Source organism: Trichomycterus rosablanca, chromosome 18, assembly GCF_030014385.1.
Source record: "Trichomycterus rosablanca isolate fTriRos1 chromosome 18, fTriRos1.hap1, whole genome shotgun sequence".
In the NCBI taxonomy this organism is placed as follows: domain Eukaryota; kingdom Metazoa; phylum Chordata; class Actinopteri; order Siluriformes; family Trichomycteridae; genus Trichomycterus; species Trichomycterus rosablanca.
In genome coordinates, this window is record NC_086005.1 from 22,330,085 (window position 1) to 22,344,465 (window position 14,381).

Here is a 14,381-nt window from a genome sequence, read left to right on the forward strand (position 1 = left end):
GTGGTTCTTCATAGGCTGTGTTTGGACCCTGATTGGCAGAAGAGACAACTGTGCAGAATACAGGGGCGAGAAGAGGAGGGCTGTGCACGTGTCAGAAGAGGCGTGTACAGCGACGTGCTCTCCTCGGATGCAATCGGGTATCTCTCAGCAGCGGAAGACAAAATTGAGTGTGCTAAATCAGGAGGAAAATGGGGAGAAAATGCATAAAAAATAAATCAATTAATTTAAAAAATAAAAGCATTTGGTAGGACAATGTTTATATCTTATATACAAGATAAAATCATGTGTCAGCAGTACTTATATTATGTTTGATATCAAACCAGTATTTGCTAGTAAGAATGTTAGTTTAACGTGTGTCAGAGGAGGCGTGTGTTAGTCACGGCTCTCCTCAGTCAGGAGTGGAAATCAGCACCAGTAGAGAGGAATACAACTAGGATACAACTAGATAGGGAGGGAAAATGGGGGAAAAGCATAAATGAGCATATTTAAGTGATTAATGTAAAGCACAATGCTGCCATAGATTTGATGTTGATCCCTTTTCATTCCTAAAACGGCCCTCTGTCATATCCCAGGAACTCCGTGATCTTGAACCTTCCGGTCTCCAATGTGTACATATGAGTAGGCAGCAATCTTAGTAAAGTGGCCTAACATCAGAGGGTGCATTGATACCAGGGTCAAGCTGTAGGAGAGAAAGGTTGAGTTTAGTGAAATAAGTTTGTGATGTAGAGCTGAGTTGTGTAAGAGGGTGGAGGGTAAAGCTTTTCCTCTGTGTTATGCTCTCTCACCCCGAGGGACACTGTGAATAAAAGCTCTGTTAGCTGGTCCTTGCTTATGTTCATGTCCTCTGTGTATGATCCTAGGGACTTTAACAAGAGGAAATGTGTACAACTACAGAACAGATTTATAAGAGTGGATATATTATTTATGATAGTGTTTATTACAATTAGCAGTGTTGAAGGATTTTATTTATTAGGTTTTACCAAATCTGTTGATAGGTAACTGTGTAAGCAAAATTTGATCCCAGTGCAATATTTAAATGAATTACATTTTTTTCTATTTTATTTATGCATTTTCTTCCAATTTAGTGTAGTCAATTTGTGTTCTGTTGCTGGTGGATCCCTGATTGCAGTTGAGGAGGGTATATTGCTGCTCACGCCTCCTCCAACCCGCGCGCAGCCCTTAGCGGAACCCTTTTTCACCTATGCACTCTGCACAAGCGCCTGTCTATCTCCCTTAGGGTCCTTACACAGCATTTGAAGACCCCCCCCCCCCCCCCCCCCCCACCACCACATAGTCTGGTCATCCCACCCTAGCAGAACTGCTAATTATGCCTGCTAGATGGCGTCCAGCTGACCGGTGGCAACACTAAGTTTTGAACCAGGGAGTTCAGAATCTCTGTGCTGGTGTACTTAAATGGATTAATTGACTTAAATGTTCTATCATTGTTATAAATGTACAAAAGTATAGTGGCAAAAGTATTTGGACATGCCTCCTAATTATTGAGTTCAGTGTTTTAGACACACCCATTGCTAACTAGTTTATAAAATCAATTAATAAACACTGAGCTACCGCTGGACTAGTACTCAAGCCCCATCACCACCAAGGTACCACTGTTGGGCACCTGAGCAACTCTCAATTGCTCAAATTGCATTGTCATAATTTGTAGGTCACTCTGGATAAACATCGTAAATGTATATTATATGCTTCCAATTTTGTTCCAACAGTTTAGGGAAGGCTCTTTTCTGTTCTAGTATTACCACATCCTGGGCAGATTCATTCAGATTGCTGTGGAGGAACTTGCCTGCCTGCAAGGGGCCCTGACCTCAACCCAGCTGAAAGCCTTTAAGATAATTTGGCACACTGATTGCAAACCATGGCTTCTTGTCTTTTTGACTGATTTTTTTTTATATTGAGGAATGAGTGACTCAGTGATTTTGCCCATACAGTGTGCCATATTTTGCAACATAGCAATTCACCTTAAACCAAACATTAGTTTCCTGCAGTACATTCTCAGAAGTTGAGGTATTAAGAAATACTTTTGCTTCTCATTTTGGGGTTACACATTTGTACTACATGACATTTTCATGTAAAAATGCATACTAAGCCGCAGTGACCACATGTTAAGGGTGTAACATTATAATACTGGTCTGTCTTTCCAGTGCAGAACTGTAAATGTACATTTAATGTTTGAATAAATAAATATTTCCGGGTACTCAAGTGGTGCAGCAGTCTAATGCACTAGTTCACCAACGAAGGGAGCTGAGTTCTGGAATTCTCAGCTGTGCTAGCATGCTTGGCCGGGTGTTCAACAGGCTCAATTGGCCAACTGGGACAGAGGAAAAAAGTTTCTCCTTATTACAGCTGTATAAATGTGAGTTTTACTGTCTTTTTGAGACAGGAACTTGAACACTGGAGGATTCACCCTAGGTTAATCTCTGTATGCAGTACGACTCTCTGGGAATCCACCACTGACTGGTTTAAAGAAGCAGCCAGCAACTACTTATAACATAGAATTTCAGATCTGAAGTAATCTATGCCTTATATGAATATACATACAGTATGTGAGTCATCTGAACCCTATATGAAAATGTTCTTTAGACTGATATAAGACACTAAAGAATTTAGTACAAAGAATACAGAACAACCATTGTTGACCAAAGTGTAACACATTAAAAATAAATTCATAAGACATTGTAATTACATAATAACACAATAATACCAATTATAATAACCACACCACTCAACCAGCGTTAAACGCCAAAAATTGTGACCTAATATTACCCAGTGATTGGGGAGTCATAACCTGGGAAGGTCCATAAAATCATAACAGCTGCTGCAAAGACTCGATCACCACTGCTCTTAAGCTTGGACCTTGGTGCTTTTAAAATCATTAGGTTATCAGACCTAGGAACTTTTAGTGGAATACAAACTTACATGTATACTTATATGATGGTATGCCATGCCATTTAGGGCCTTAAAAGCCAACAATAAAACCTATTAACAATTAAAATCAATCCTAAATTTCACTGGAAGCCAATGAAGGGACGCCATGACTTAGAGTGACTAAGGTGTCTGAACAGAAAGTCTTGGGTAATTTGTTTTATTGTAGCAGATATTTAACAGTGCAGAACTATGTACTTTATCACATTTGTTTAAGTGAGAGTGGTACTGTGTACAAACCACACTTCACTGACACCTCTAGTGCAATCCAATCACTTAGCTTAATCACATGACCCATTTCTCTATCTATTTCTCCAAAATTAGCCCTGCCCTCATATCTGAGAATTGAGAGCATTCATTTTAAATGTAGAATGCCCTCATTTTCTATTTTGGAAAAATCTGATGACTACATGGACAGAAAGAATCAGTCTCAGTAAAGTAGTAGAATGAGTAGTTCAGATTTATACAATCTTTGAAATAATCTAGAAAATGTAACAAAACATATTTGCACACAATATGGTGTCTGCTAACATAACATTTTGTTAAACTGCAGCATATGTTTTGTTCTTTTATTAATGTGTGTTACTAATTGGTATGGGCCAGCTGCAATGGCCTATGGATAAATACATAGATAGTTCCCCCCACAGGCCAGTCTTGCTGGCCAATAGATTGCAAGTGGGCCAGCGGTGCTGGTTGTAACAAAGGAAAAGGTTAATTTTTTTCATGCATATACAAGATCCTCAAAGCATTTCAGGGTAAAAAAAAATACTAGTACAAATGTATATGTCTGGTATTTTTGCTTTGACAGGTGTTCATGTCTTTATAATGTACAAAATAGAACATGTAAGAACGGTAAGAGGATATTAAATTCAGTAAAAGGTGGATTAATTGTTAGAGGAGATTGAGCTATGCACTGTACTGCATAAATAGAACCCAAAACATAGCATTTTATTGATATAACATTTTTAGATATTTACCTAGTACTTTATGGCATTGCACTTTCAAATGTAAATTATAGGGCAGTGGTCCTGTTTGACTGGAACTGCTTGGTCTTCATTTATATTTGTATATACAGTGTATCACAAAAGTGAGTACACCCCTCACATTTCTGCAAATATTTCATTATATCATTTCATGGGACAACACTATAGACATGAAACTTGGATATAACTTAGAGTAGTCAGTGTACAGCTTGTATAGCAGTGTAGATTTACTGTCTTCTGAAAATAACTCAACACACAGCCATTAATGTCTAAATAGCTGGCAACATAAGTGAGTACACCCCACAGTGAACATGTCCAAATTGTGCCCAAATGTGTCGTTGTCCCTCCCTGGTGTCATGTGTCAAGGTCCCAGGTGTAAATGGGGAGCAGGGCTGTTAAATTTGGTGTTTTGGGTACAATTCTCTCATACTGGCCACTGGATATTCAACATGGCACCTCATGGCAAAGAACTCTCTGAGGATGTGAGAAATAGAATTGTTGCTCTCCACAAAGATGGCCTGGGCTATAAGAAGATTGCTAACACCCTGAAACTGAGCTACAGCATGGTGGCCAAGGTCATACAGCGGTTTTCCAGGACAGGTTCCACTCGGAACAGGCTTCGCCAGGGTCGACCAAAGAAGTTGAGTCCACGTGTTCGGCGTCATATCCAGAGGTTGGCTTTAAAAAATAGACACATGAGTGCTGCCAGCATTGCTGCAGAGGTTGAAGACGTGGGAGGTCAGCCTGTCAGTGCTCAGACCATACATACGCTGCACACTGCATCAACTCAGTCTGCATGGTCGTCATCCCAGAAGGAAGCTGACGCACAAGAAAGCCCGCAAACAGTTTGCTGAAGACAAGCAGTCCAAGAACATGGATTACTGGAATGCCCTGTGGTCTGACGAGACCAAGATAAACTTGTTTGGCTCAGATGGTGTCCAGCATGTGTGGCGGCGCCCTGCTGAGAAGTACCAAGACAACTGTATCTTGCCTACAGTCAAGCATGGTGGTGGTAGCATCATGGTCTTGGGCTGCATGAGTGTTGCTTGCACTGGGGAGCTGCAGTTCATTGAGGGAAACATGAATTCCAACATGTACTGTGACATTCTGAAACAGAGCATGATCCCCTCCCTTCGAAAACAGGATAACGACCCCAAACACAACCTCCAAGATGACAACTGCCTTGCTGAGGAAGCTGAAGGTAAAGGTGATGGACTAAACCCAATTGAGCACCTGTGGCGCATCCTCAAGTGGAAGGTGGAGGAGTTCAAGGTGTCTAACATCCACCAGCTCCGTGATGTCATCATGGAGGAGTGGAAGAGGATTCCAGTAGCAACCTGTGCAGCTCTGGTGAATTCCATGCCCAGGAGGGTTAAGGCAGTGCTGGATAATAATGGTGGTCACACAAAATATTGACACTTTGGGCACAATTTGGACATGTTCACTGTGGGGTGTACTCACTTATGTTGCCAGCCATTTAGACATTAATGGCTGTGTGTTGAGTTATTTTCAGAAGACAGTAAATCTACACTGCTATACAAGTTGTACACTGACTACTCTAAGTTATATCCAAGTTTTATTTCTATAGTGTTGTCCCATGAAAAGATATAATAAAATATTTGCAGAAATGTGAGGGGTGTACTCACTTTTGTGATACACTGTATAGATTTACAGTTTTCAGAATTTACTGAAGTGACGTTTAAAGTAAGACAATATACAGAATGCAGAATTGTATATTGTCTATGTAAAAACAACAACCAATAATTTACTGTGTACATGATACACACACATTTATGTTTTGCCTAACTACAAGTGCATCAGGGATTATAAAAGAGCTCCTCTTCCCACTCTGAGTTTCAGTTTCAGCAGCATTTAACAACCAAGTCATGAAAAAGTGGACAGCAGTAAAAAAGACCCACTGTGGTGTTTTTTACAAAGACAGCTCTGCACTTCACCAGATGCTGTACCAGCGGAACTAGCAGAAAAGCATGATGTGTTTGAAAAGTTATGCTTGAGTAAACCAGGGGAATTCATTTGAATAATGGTCTAGAAATTTACAAATGCTGAGTGCAATTGTATGAGACAAAAAAAATGTCAGCTGTCAAATGTTATTGCAGAAAGACTCAATAAAATGTAACGACCTGGGACTGTAGTGAAAATTGTACTTAACCAAATCAATTGAGATAAAACGTAGTTTCTTATTTGACAGTATACATTGGAATATGGTAGGACACGTTCTGCATGATTTATAATCAGTTCTTTCTCCTTTATCTATCCCTCATAATTTGCTTGTCTAATTAAAGGATACAGCCATGCAAAGTAGTTTCCTTACAGACTTGAACCTGTTCATAGTCTTGCACTGGAGAGGCAAGATAATTATTCATGATAATCCTGGGTGCGGGTTTAAGTCCTATAAGAACTGGCACCAATGTGTATATGCATTTTTGTGCCAGCAATGATCTAGGTTAGCCTGTCCTCCCTCCCTCACTGTGCCAAGAGACCACCCTCCTATTAAGGAAATGGGAGATTGACATCGTCAAAACTTCCTTCCTCTTTATCAAACTGCATTCACCAATTTTCAGCTCCTGCTGCTTCTCTGAGCGTAGTCACTTCCGAAGAAGGATCTACAGGCAGAGGAGCTACAGACAGAACGCAACCTCCACTCTGTGAATAAGAGCTTTTACATGGGAACGTTCCAAAAGGAAGCCCAAGGGTTGCCCTAGAAGACACTTCATTATTTAATGGCTTATTAAGTGAATTTATCTAAATGGACATCAGAGCCAGCATCATCGGGTTGCACTGGTACTCAGGAAGGAGTTACAGCAGATTCACAGGAGATATATGTTAGGACAGCCGACCGAGAGTATCCACTCTATTTTTAAGTAACAGATCTAGATTTCTTGTGGAGTCAACCATTTGGATACTGGATCTGTGCAATCCTAAAATCATGAGTGAGGTAATTCCATCTCCTTTAGCGGAATATTCTTCTCCAACGATCCCGCCCAACTCTCCAGAAACCAGAACAAGTTTTCTCTACCCAGCACCAGGATCTGAGTCTGGTAACATGCGTGTATCTAGCGCACATCCTTCCACACCCATCAGCTGGCTGCATAGCACCAAGCACAAGGAGGAAGCTGGTGCTCATAAAGATGCACCAACACCATCTTTCAAAAACACAGAGAAGACAACATTTTTCACAGCTGTCATCGAGAGGTCCTCAAAACTCTATGGGGATGCCTACATACCTCTGAAGAATTCTTCCAAAGGGACAATTATGGTTGAGGCATCGGCTAGAAGTTCATGCCCTGCTGAGGTATGTGGTGGAGCACCAAGTCAGTCTGAGTTGACTACAGATACTGTAGAGACCAACAGTGCAAAGGCATCGTCAGCCATGTTTACGAAACCTGAAAAGGTATGTCTGGTCTTTTATTTATAGGAAATGGGGTGTAACTTAAAATTAGGTTTGTTTTAATCAAGCTACCTTAAAAGTGCAGTAATGAAGACCAAATAATTATAAAATTGGCATGCTCAACTGAGTAAATCTTTAGTTTGCATTTTTTTTAACCTAGAAAATGCATTACATTACATTTAAAAAGTATGTGCATAGGTGATAAACATTCTGCACTGAGTATTTATTGAATATTTATTGATTACGTTTTTAAAAATTATAGTATTTTAATTGGGAGCTCTTTTGTACTTATGCTAGAAAATTTCTTAAAATGAAACAAAAATGTGGGTGGCTTGGTGGGTAGCACTGTCGCCTCACAGCACGAAGGTCCTGGGTTTGATTCCCCGATGGGAGGGTCCGGGTCCTTTCTGTGTGGCGTTTGCATGTTCACCCTGTGTCTGCTTGGGTTTCCTCCCGTGCTCTGGTTTCCTCCCACAGTCCAAAAACATGCAGTCAAATTAAAAATTGCACTTGAAAGTGAATGTGTGTGTGTGTGTGTGTGTGTGTGTGTGTGTGTGTGTGTGTGCGTGTGTGTGCGCTTCCTACCTTTGACCCAGTAAATCATACCCAGCGCTCCTCTAAATGGAATAAGCAGTGGTAAAACATACAATAAAAGAATAAAAAATTAAAAATGTCTTTTACTTTGTTCTGTTTATCTTTGACACTTAATCTATGGCTGTAATTTGTGGCTTAATCTCAAATGCACTTCTATAGGGTCTACAATGGAGTTATATTATTAGTATCCTTTGTGTAGAAAGTGTGTAGTAAAAAGCAAGTAATTTGACATTTATTGTTCATACAAACAGATTGTTGCTGTGGCAAATCCAGACATGAAGAGGTGTATTGGTTGTGTAATTTTCATTTTCATTTTGTTCCTGCCAGCATTTTTGGACTTTGTTGCACCTACACAGCAGATGCATGTCTGGACTGAACGAGGGTGTTATAGGAACTGGAAGCTGGAAGCTAGAAACACTTCTGTGGGATCACCCACAAATCAGTGTGTCTTTAAAATAGGTTTTCAATGTACAAATTATTGGTACTGCTAACTTTACCATGGTACTTCTCATACGGTGACCTTAAATGACACAGCTGCCACAGTTCTACATTGCAGTATCATTCAGTATCATTCTTGCATTGCATTATGAATCACATCCTAAAATATCAATGACATGTAAAATCAACCTCTATTTATTTCTGTAGGTTTTGAAATGAACACTGGGAAGTATGGTTTAAAGGCTTGCTATCTTTAGTTTACAGACAATTTTTTCTAAATAAAAATACCTGCTGAAACAAATGCCTACTGGAATAAATGACTGCTACCCTGCAGATTTATGAATACAAACAGCCTTTTTCCACCACATTAAATTCTATACAGTTCGGCTACTAGTGCTTAAGTACACTAGTCCAGCTGAATCCTGTCTCACTGGTCCAATCCCTGTGATGTGGGTCGAAAACCAAAGACCATATTATGGTCGATGAATAAATAAAACATATGAAAAGTAAGGTATGTAATTTAACTCATAAAATCAAACTATAACTCACCAATGTCTATGTCTAGGAAACAAATTTCATATTCTGTGAGGTAGATGATGCATACCGTATACTGCATAGTGTAGTGCTACATGTGGCAAAAAAAAAAAGGACTTTACATTTTCGGCATTTAGCAGACGCCTTTATCCAAAGCGACTTAAATTACAGTTACAGTATACAGCCTGAGCAATTGAGGGTTAGGGGCCTAACAGCAGTAACCTGGCAGTGGTGGGGATTAAACCAGTGACCTTCTGATTACTAGTCCAGTACCTTAACCACTAGGCTACGACTTATTAACATTCAAATTGCATTATAAAAACTATATATTTACTAAGTGCTAACATGTGATATGTCACCTAAGTAGTAAATACATTTTTACAGAGCAGAGCATAGTACTTTGTATAAAATCTAACACATCAAATCATTTTAGTTTTATATATTTATTTTAATTGATCCTGTGTAACAACTAATGTGCTTCTTCAGTATTTTTCTTTGACTGTATTAGTTATTTGGAATAGTGTGTTTTATTGCACCTTTCTATATATGTACCTGTATCTGTGTACTTACAATTATCCAAATATTCAATATTTAATATATAAAAAATAACCAAACAAAAATCCCTAGTGTCTTTGATATTTGACCACACAAGGGTGGATAATGAATGGCGACTACCCACCCAGATGGGCTGATTAGAACTGTGTATTCATGGGTAATCTGTGCCATTCCTGCTACTAACTGGACCAGAAAGATTTTCCCCTTCTTTCATTGCTCACTTTCATATAACTTAGTATTCTTTTGATTTATACATATTATTGCATTTGACAATTTGCTAAATGATTTTAACATTTAATTATAGGTCACTGATATAGCAGTTTATTTATCAGGAATACTTTCTGGTGATTTGATAAATTATGGCATGCTTTAGAAAGTTTAGCTCTATTATTTAGCACTATGGTTTAGTCCTGGAAAGTAGACAGGACCACATCAAAAGTCATTATTTATACATGAGCAGGCCATAAAACAATTACAGGGTGAACAGTGCTTCCAAACAGTGTCTGCATGTGGCTGTAGGGGCGGTATAACACACTAGTGGTGGTTCTGAATACAGTGAAGGTTCCATGTGGAACCATGTGGCTTCCATTAGGGATTTTATTACAGTTAGGGAACGTAATCGTTTTAATGAAGTCGTTTATGTCCATGATTACAGTAATGTTGTTCATTCAGTGTTTTGTACAAAAAAAATTTATGCAAAATGCTAAAACAATAGAGCAAATTAGCAAAATAATGGGAACAATAAAAATATCTTAACCCAAATAAGCTTAAATAAGATTACGGTTACCAGGAGTTCATTTTTATTAACTTGGTCAGCTTTACCTGAAACAGTGGGTCCAAGGGATGCAAGCAAATTTTCAAAACAGATTTAATCCTTGCCATAGTTAGGTTGGCATGGAATGTTGAAGCATTCTTCCAGCAAAAATGTTCTAGTTCTTTGAGGGATAATCGGTGGATATCTACTTTGCAGTCTGCACTACAGACGTAAGCAAGTGATTTTCATGATTTGATAATAGTAGGGATTATTTCTTGTGTGATAAAAATGATACCATTATATAGTGTGGTTGCTGCACAGCTTCAGGGTGCTGGGACCTGGATTTGGTTCTTACCTCTGATGTCTTTTAAGTTGAACATGTACTTCTTGTGCCAAGGTGGTAATTCACCCTAGAAAGGGCCAGAGGGGATTGCAAAGCAGCTCACACTTATATATTCACACTCATCCACCCTTTACTTACTGACATGCTTTTAGAGCACGGAGACTGAAGTACTGAGAAGATGCCCACACAAAATTATGGAAACCATACCAAACTCTTCACAAGTAGTAAACAAAGGTTTTAACCCAGGTCTTCAGGACCCTGGAACTGAAGAACTTAGATTTTCTAATCTCAGTGGTGCTATCACCCCATCTAGTATTCCTGCTTTACGACTATTGTTTCCTAGTGTAACTAAACCGGTTGCATCCTGACCAGGATAAAGCAGTTGAAGAAACTCAAATGAAGGATGACTTAGAGTACAGTATTTTTACTATAAAGATTTAGTTTTGTCCTAGGCTGGGATCCTAAGGTTAGATTCTAACTGTTTGGATTTTGTGTTTTCTCTGGGTACAGGTACATGGCAGTAAGTGGACTGACTAGCAGGACCATATCTGCATCAACATTTGTTTGTTTGTTTATTAGGATTTTAATGTCATGTTTTACACTTCTGGTTACATTCATGACAGGAACGGTAGTTACTCATTACACAAGGTTATATCGAACATTGTCATGGACAATTTAGTGTCTTTGGACTGTGGGAGGAAACCGGAGCTCCCGGAGTAAACCCACGCAGGCACGGGGAGAACATGCAAACTCCACACAGAAAGGACCCGGACCGCCCCACCTGGGGGTCGAACCCAGGACCTTCTTGCTGTGAGGCGACAGTGCTACCCACTTAGCCACCGTGCCGCCCGCGTCAACATTTAAGGCCCTGAAATCAATTTGGACCCTGTCCAGGGTGTGTTCCTGTCCGTGCTAGGTATTTTCAGGATAAACTCTGGATTTATCACATCCCTTAGTATAAAGTAGGTACTAAGCTAATGAATGAATCAATAAATGAACACGTGACCCCCATATGTGTTATAGATTATGACCACAATAATGATAATCCCTGCTGATCTAAGCAATGATTTCAATTGTCTCCCGCCAGCTTTTATTGCACATCCTGACAGATGAGAGTCACAGACCTCTTCCTGGCTGAACTTTCATCGTATCCAGGCTCCCCCCTTCCTGGTCCTACAGTAGGTTCGTCCAATCATAAGACTCATAAGACGCGCTCGTGGGAACGTACCAACTGTCACTTAGACGGGGGGAGGGGTGGCATATGGAGAACAAAACAAGCATTAGCTCTCGGCTTACAGCGTGACAGATGAGATCGTGTGGAAACCAATGATTTGGGATGTTTAATAGATGAGCTCCAGGGATTGTTGGTGAGTGTTGTTTATGGAAAACCGAGCGCATCTTTGAGGCGTTTTCACTTCTATATGTCAAGTTCAGTACCGTATGTGTGTGTGTGTGTATATGTCACGCCTTCCTTTAAGGCGAGAGTCTGTTGGAAGTGGACGGTACTTGCCAAATGCATGTGTTGACGGACTGTGTGCAGTCGAAATGGACTTTGGACGTGGTTTTGCTTGCTGTAGGGATTCTGTATTGATCTGTTTAACACATTTAATTGATAAATTGCCTAAATAAGTAAGTTATGTAGCTGATTTTCCACTTGGAGTCTTTAACGGGTGTCATAACCACCAGCAGAAATCATATGAAAACAGCGGTGTGGATATGGAACAGAGCGATGGGGTGAGATGCTTCTTTGAACCTTATGTACCGTTTATAACTATTATTACAGTTTCATTCATATTTTATAACGTACCTGATGTAAATGTAAGCTACATTCGCAATAGTTTATTGTCCTGAACGAGCAGCTTTCAGTTTCAGTGTAAAACTGTTCAGCGAGCAGCAGTTTGGGTTATACAGTATTGTCTGCTTGGCAGGGGTGAACGATATAACCGAAACATCACCGCGATCCAGAACTGGATTTACACGGTACAATTGAAGTTGAAAGCTTGATCACACTTTCAGGGTTATGTATATCACGACAGCCTTGAAATTTCAATGTTTTCTTAGCAGTTTGGCAGTTGATTCTGCTATATGGGCTAATTATTGAGTTCAGATTGCTCATTCATATTGATTGCTTTCACGGTTATACAATCAATGATACAGAATTAGTTTTAGGCATGATTGTGTGTGTGTGTGTGTGTGTGTGTGTTTGAAGAGTTTGGTGTAGTGCAACTCCACAGAGCCATGTCCTCAATCCAACTGACCACCTTTGGGATTAATTGAAACATCAATTGCAAGACTGGACTTCAGGTCCGGCATTAGTGCCAGATTTAACAGTAGAGTGGAAAGATCTTCCCACTCCATATCAATGCTCATGCCTGTCCAGCAAGCAGATTGTCAGCTGTCTAAGAAAGTTCTGTGATTTATGTCAATAACCTCCACAAAGACCATCATTTTAAGTAGTTTTTAATGGATGTAGTCAAACTAGACCTATTTCTATGGCAACAGAGAAGTCATTAGTTATGGTCAGTTATAATATCAATGAAACAAGGAGTTAGGAGGTCATGCTGCAAAGTTAAATGACATTACAAAGCTTTAAACACCACCAAATGGATAATCTTGAAGTACGCAGAATAGATAACCAACAATAAAGCTTTTAAATAATTTGAACTTTGATTGAACCACAGTCCTCTTTGTTCCATTCATTCTGTAAACAAACATGATTGGCTAAGTGGGTGGGTGGTAAGTGAGGGAGGAGGGTGGGTGGCTGAGGCATCCTGCCTGGGGTAAGTTATTGCATTGCACCCAGTGATTTTGGGAAAACTGCACCCCCCGCGACCCTAAAATGTTCAGCGTGTGTAACTGACAAGTAACGACAGACTTTTGTTTACCATTTTATTAACACTTATGGTGTTTATCTGGTCTAGAAAAACAGGTCAAATATAAACCAATCAGGGATTTAAATATTAGAGTAAAAAGTTCAGTAATTGTTATTATTAATCCAGCTGATAAGTCATCATACTAATGTAAAGTTGCACAAAAATGTGTGTGAGTTATTATTCATGGAATACCTTGAGCCTATGTTACCACTGAAAAACTGTAACTGTTAAACCCTTTGATACTGTATTCAAGTATTTTAAATATTAGTTAAATAAATGTATAAAACGGATAGTTCCGGTCCTAAAATCTGATTGGCTGAGCCGCGTTCGAAGCCGTTGTAAAATCCCCGATAAACGCACACCTAGGACCACCTCACATCATTCCATATTAATACGCCACTGAATAGAAAAAGTGAATGTTATGTTCGCCCTCATGTTGCCTAGCAACACTGTTAATCGAACTATTTTGCGTCGCGGAAGAATGCTTTATTGTAAGTTTATACACAATAAATGCATTTATGAATTAAACATTGTTGTATTTATTATATTTTATGTTGACCGGCGTTATATAAAAGCAATAAGCCACTCGAGACCGTACGTTACTGTTATGATTTTAGCACGGGGAAAGAAGTTTTCAAAAACGTCATCCCCGTGCTAAAATCACAGTAATGCACGGCCTCTCGTGGCTTATTGCTTTAATATCCAACACAAAAACCATTAAAAATAGGATAGAACAAGAAGGGGGAATCATTCATTCACCGTCTGTAAGTAGTTTGGCGTCTTTTCTCTTCTGTCCACATGGGTTACGTCTAGGTACTGTGTTGTTTTTTCTCACCTCTTAAAAACATGCAGGATGTCTCAATTGCCGTAAGTAAATATGTGTGTTGCCATGCAGTGGATTGGCATCCGGTTTAAGGTGTATTCCTGCCCTGTATCCAGTGTTTTGGGGTCGTTGAGC

At 39.5% G+C, this 14,381-nt stretch overlaps 1 protein-coding gene across 4 annotated transcripts in view; it reads left to right on the top strand.

Annotated features, from left to right (window-relative positions):
- The first annotated feature begins 12,184 nt into the window (after positions 1–12,184).
- psd3l (pleckstrin and Sec7 domain containing 3, like) overlaps positions 12,185–14,381 on the top strand; it is a 130,399-nt gene continuing 128,202 nt past the window's right edge. For all 4 annotated transcript variants that reach the window (XM_063014636.1, XM_063014638.1, XM_063014640.1 and 1 more), the window contains exon 1: positions 12,185–12,284. In XM_063014636.1, the coding sequence (XP_062870706.1) occupies positions 12,267–12,284 (18 nt within the window). In that variant the 5' untranslated portion in view covers positions 12,185–12,266. The remainder of the gene's footprint in view (positions 12,285–14,381) is intronic.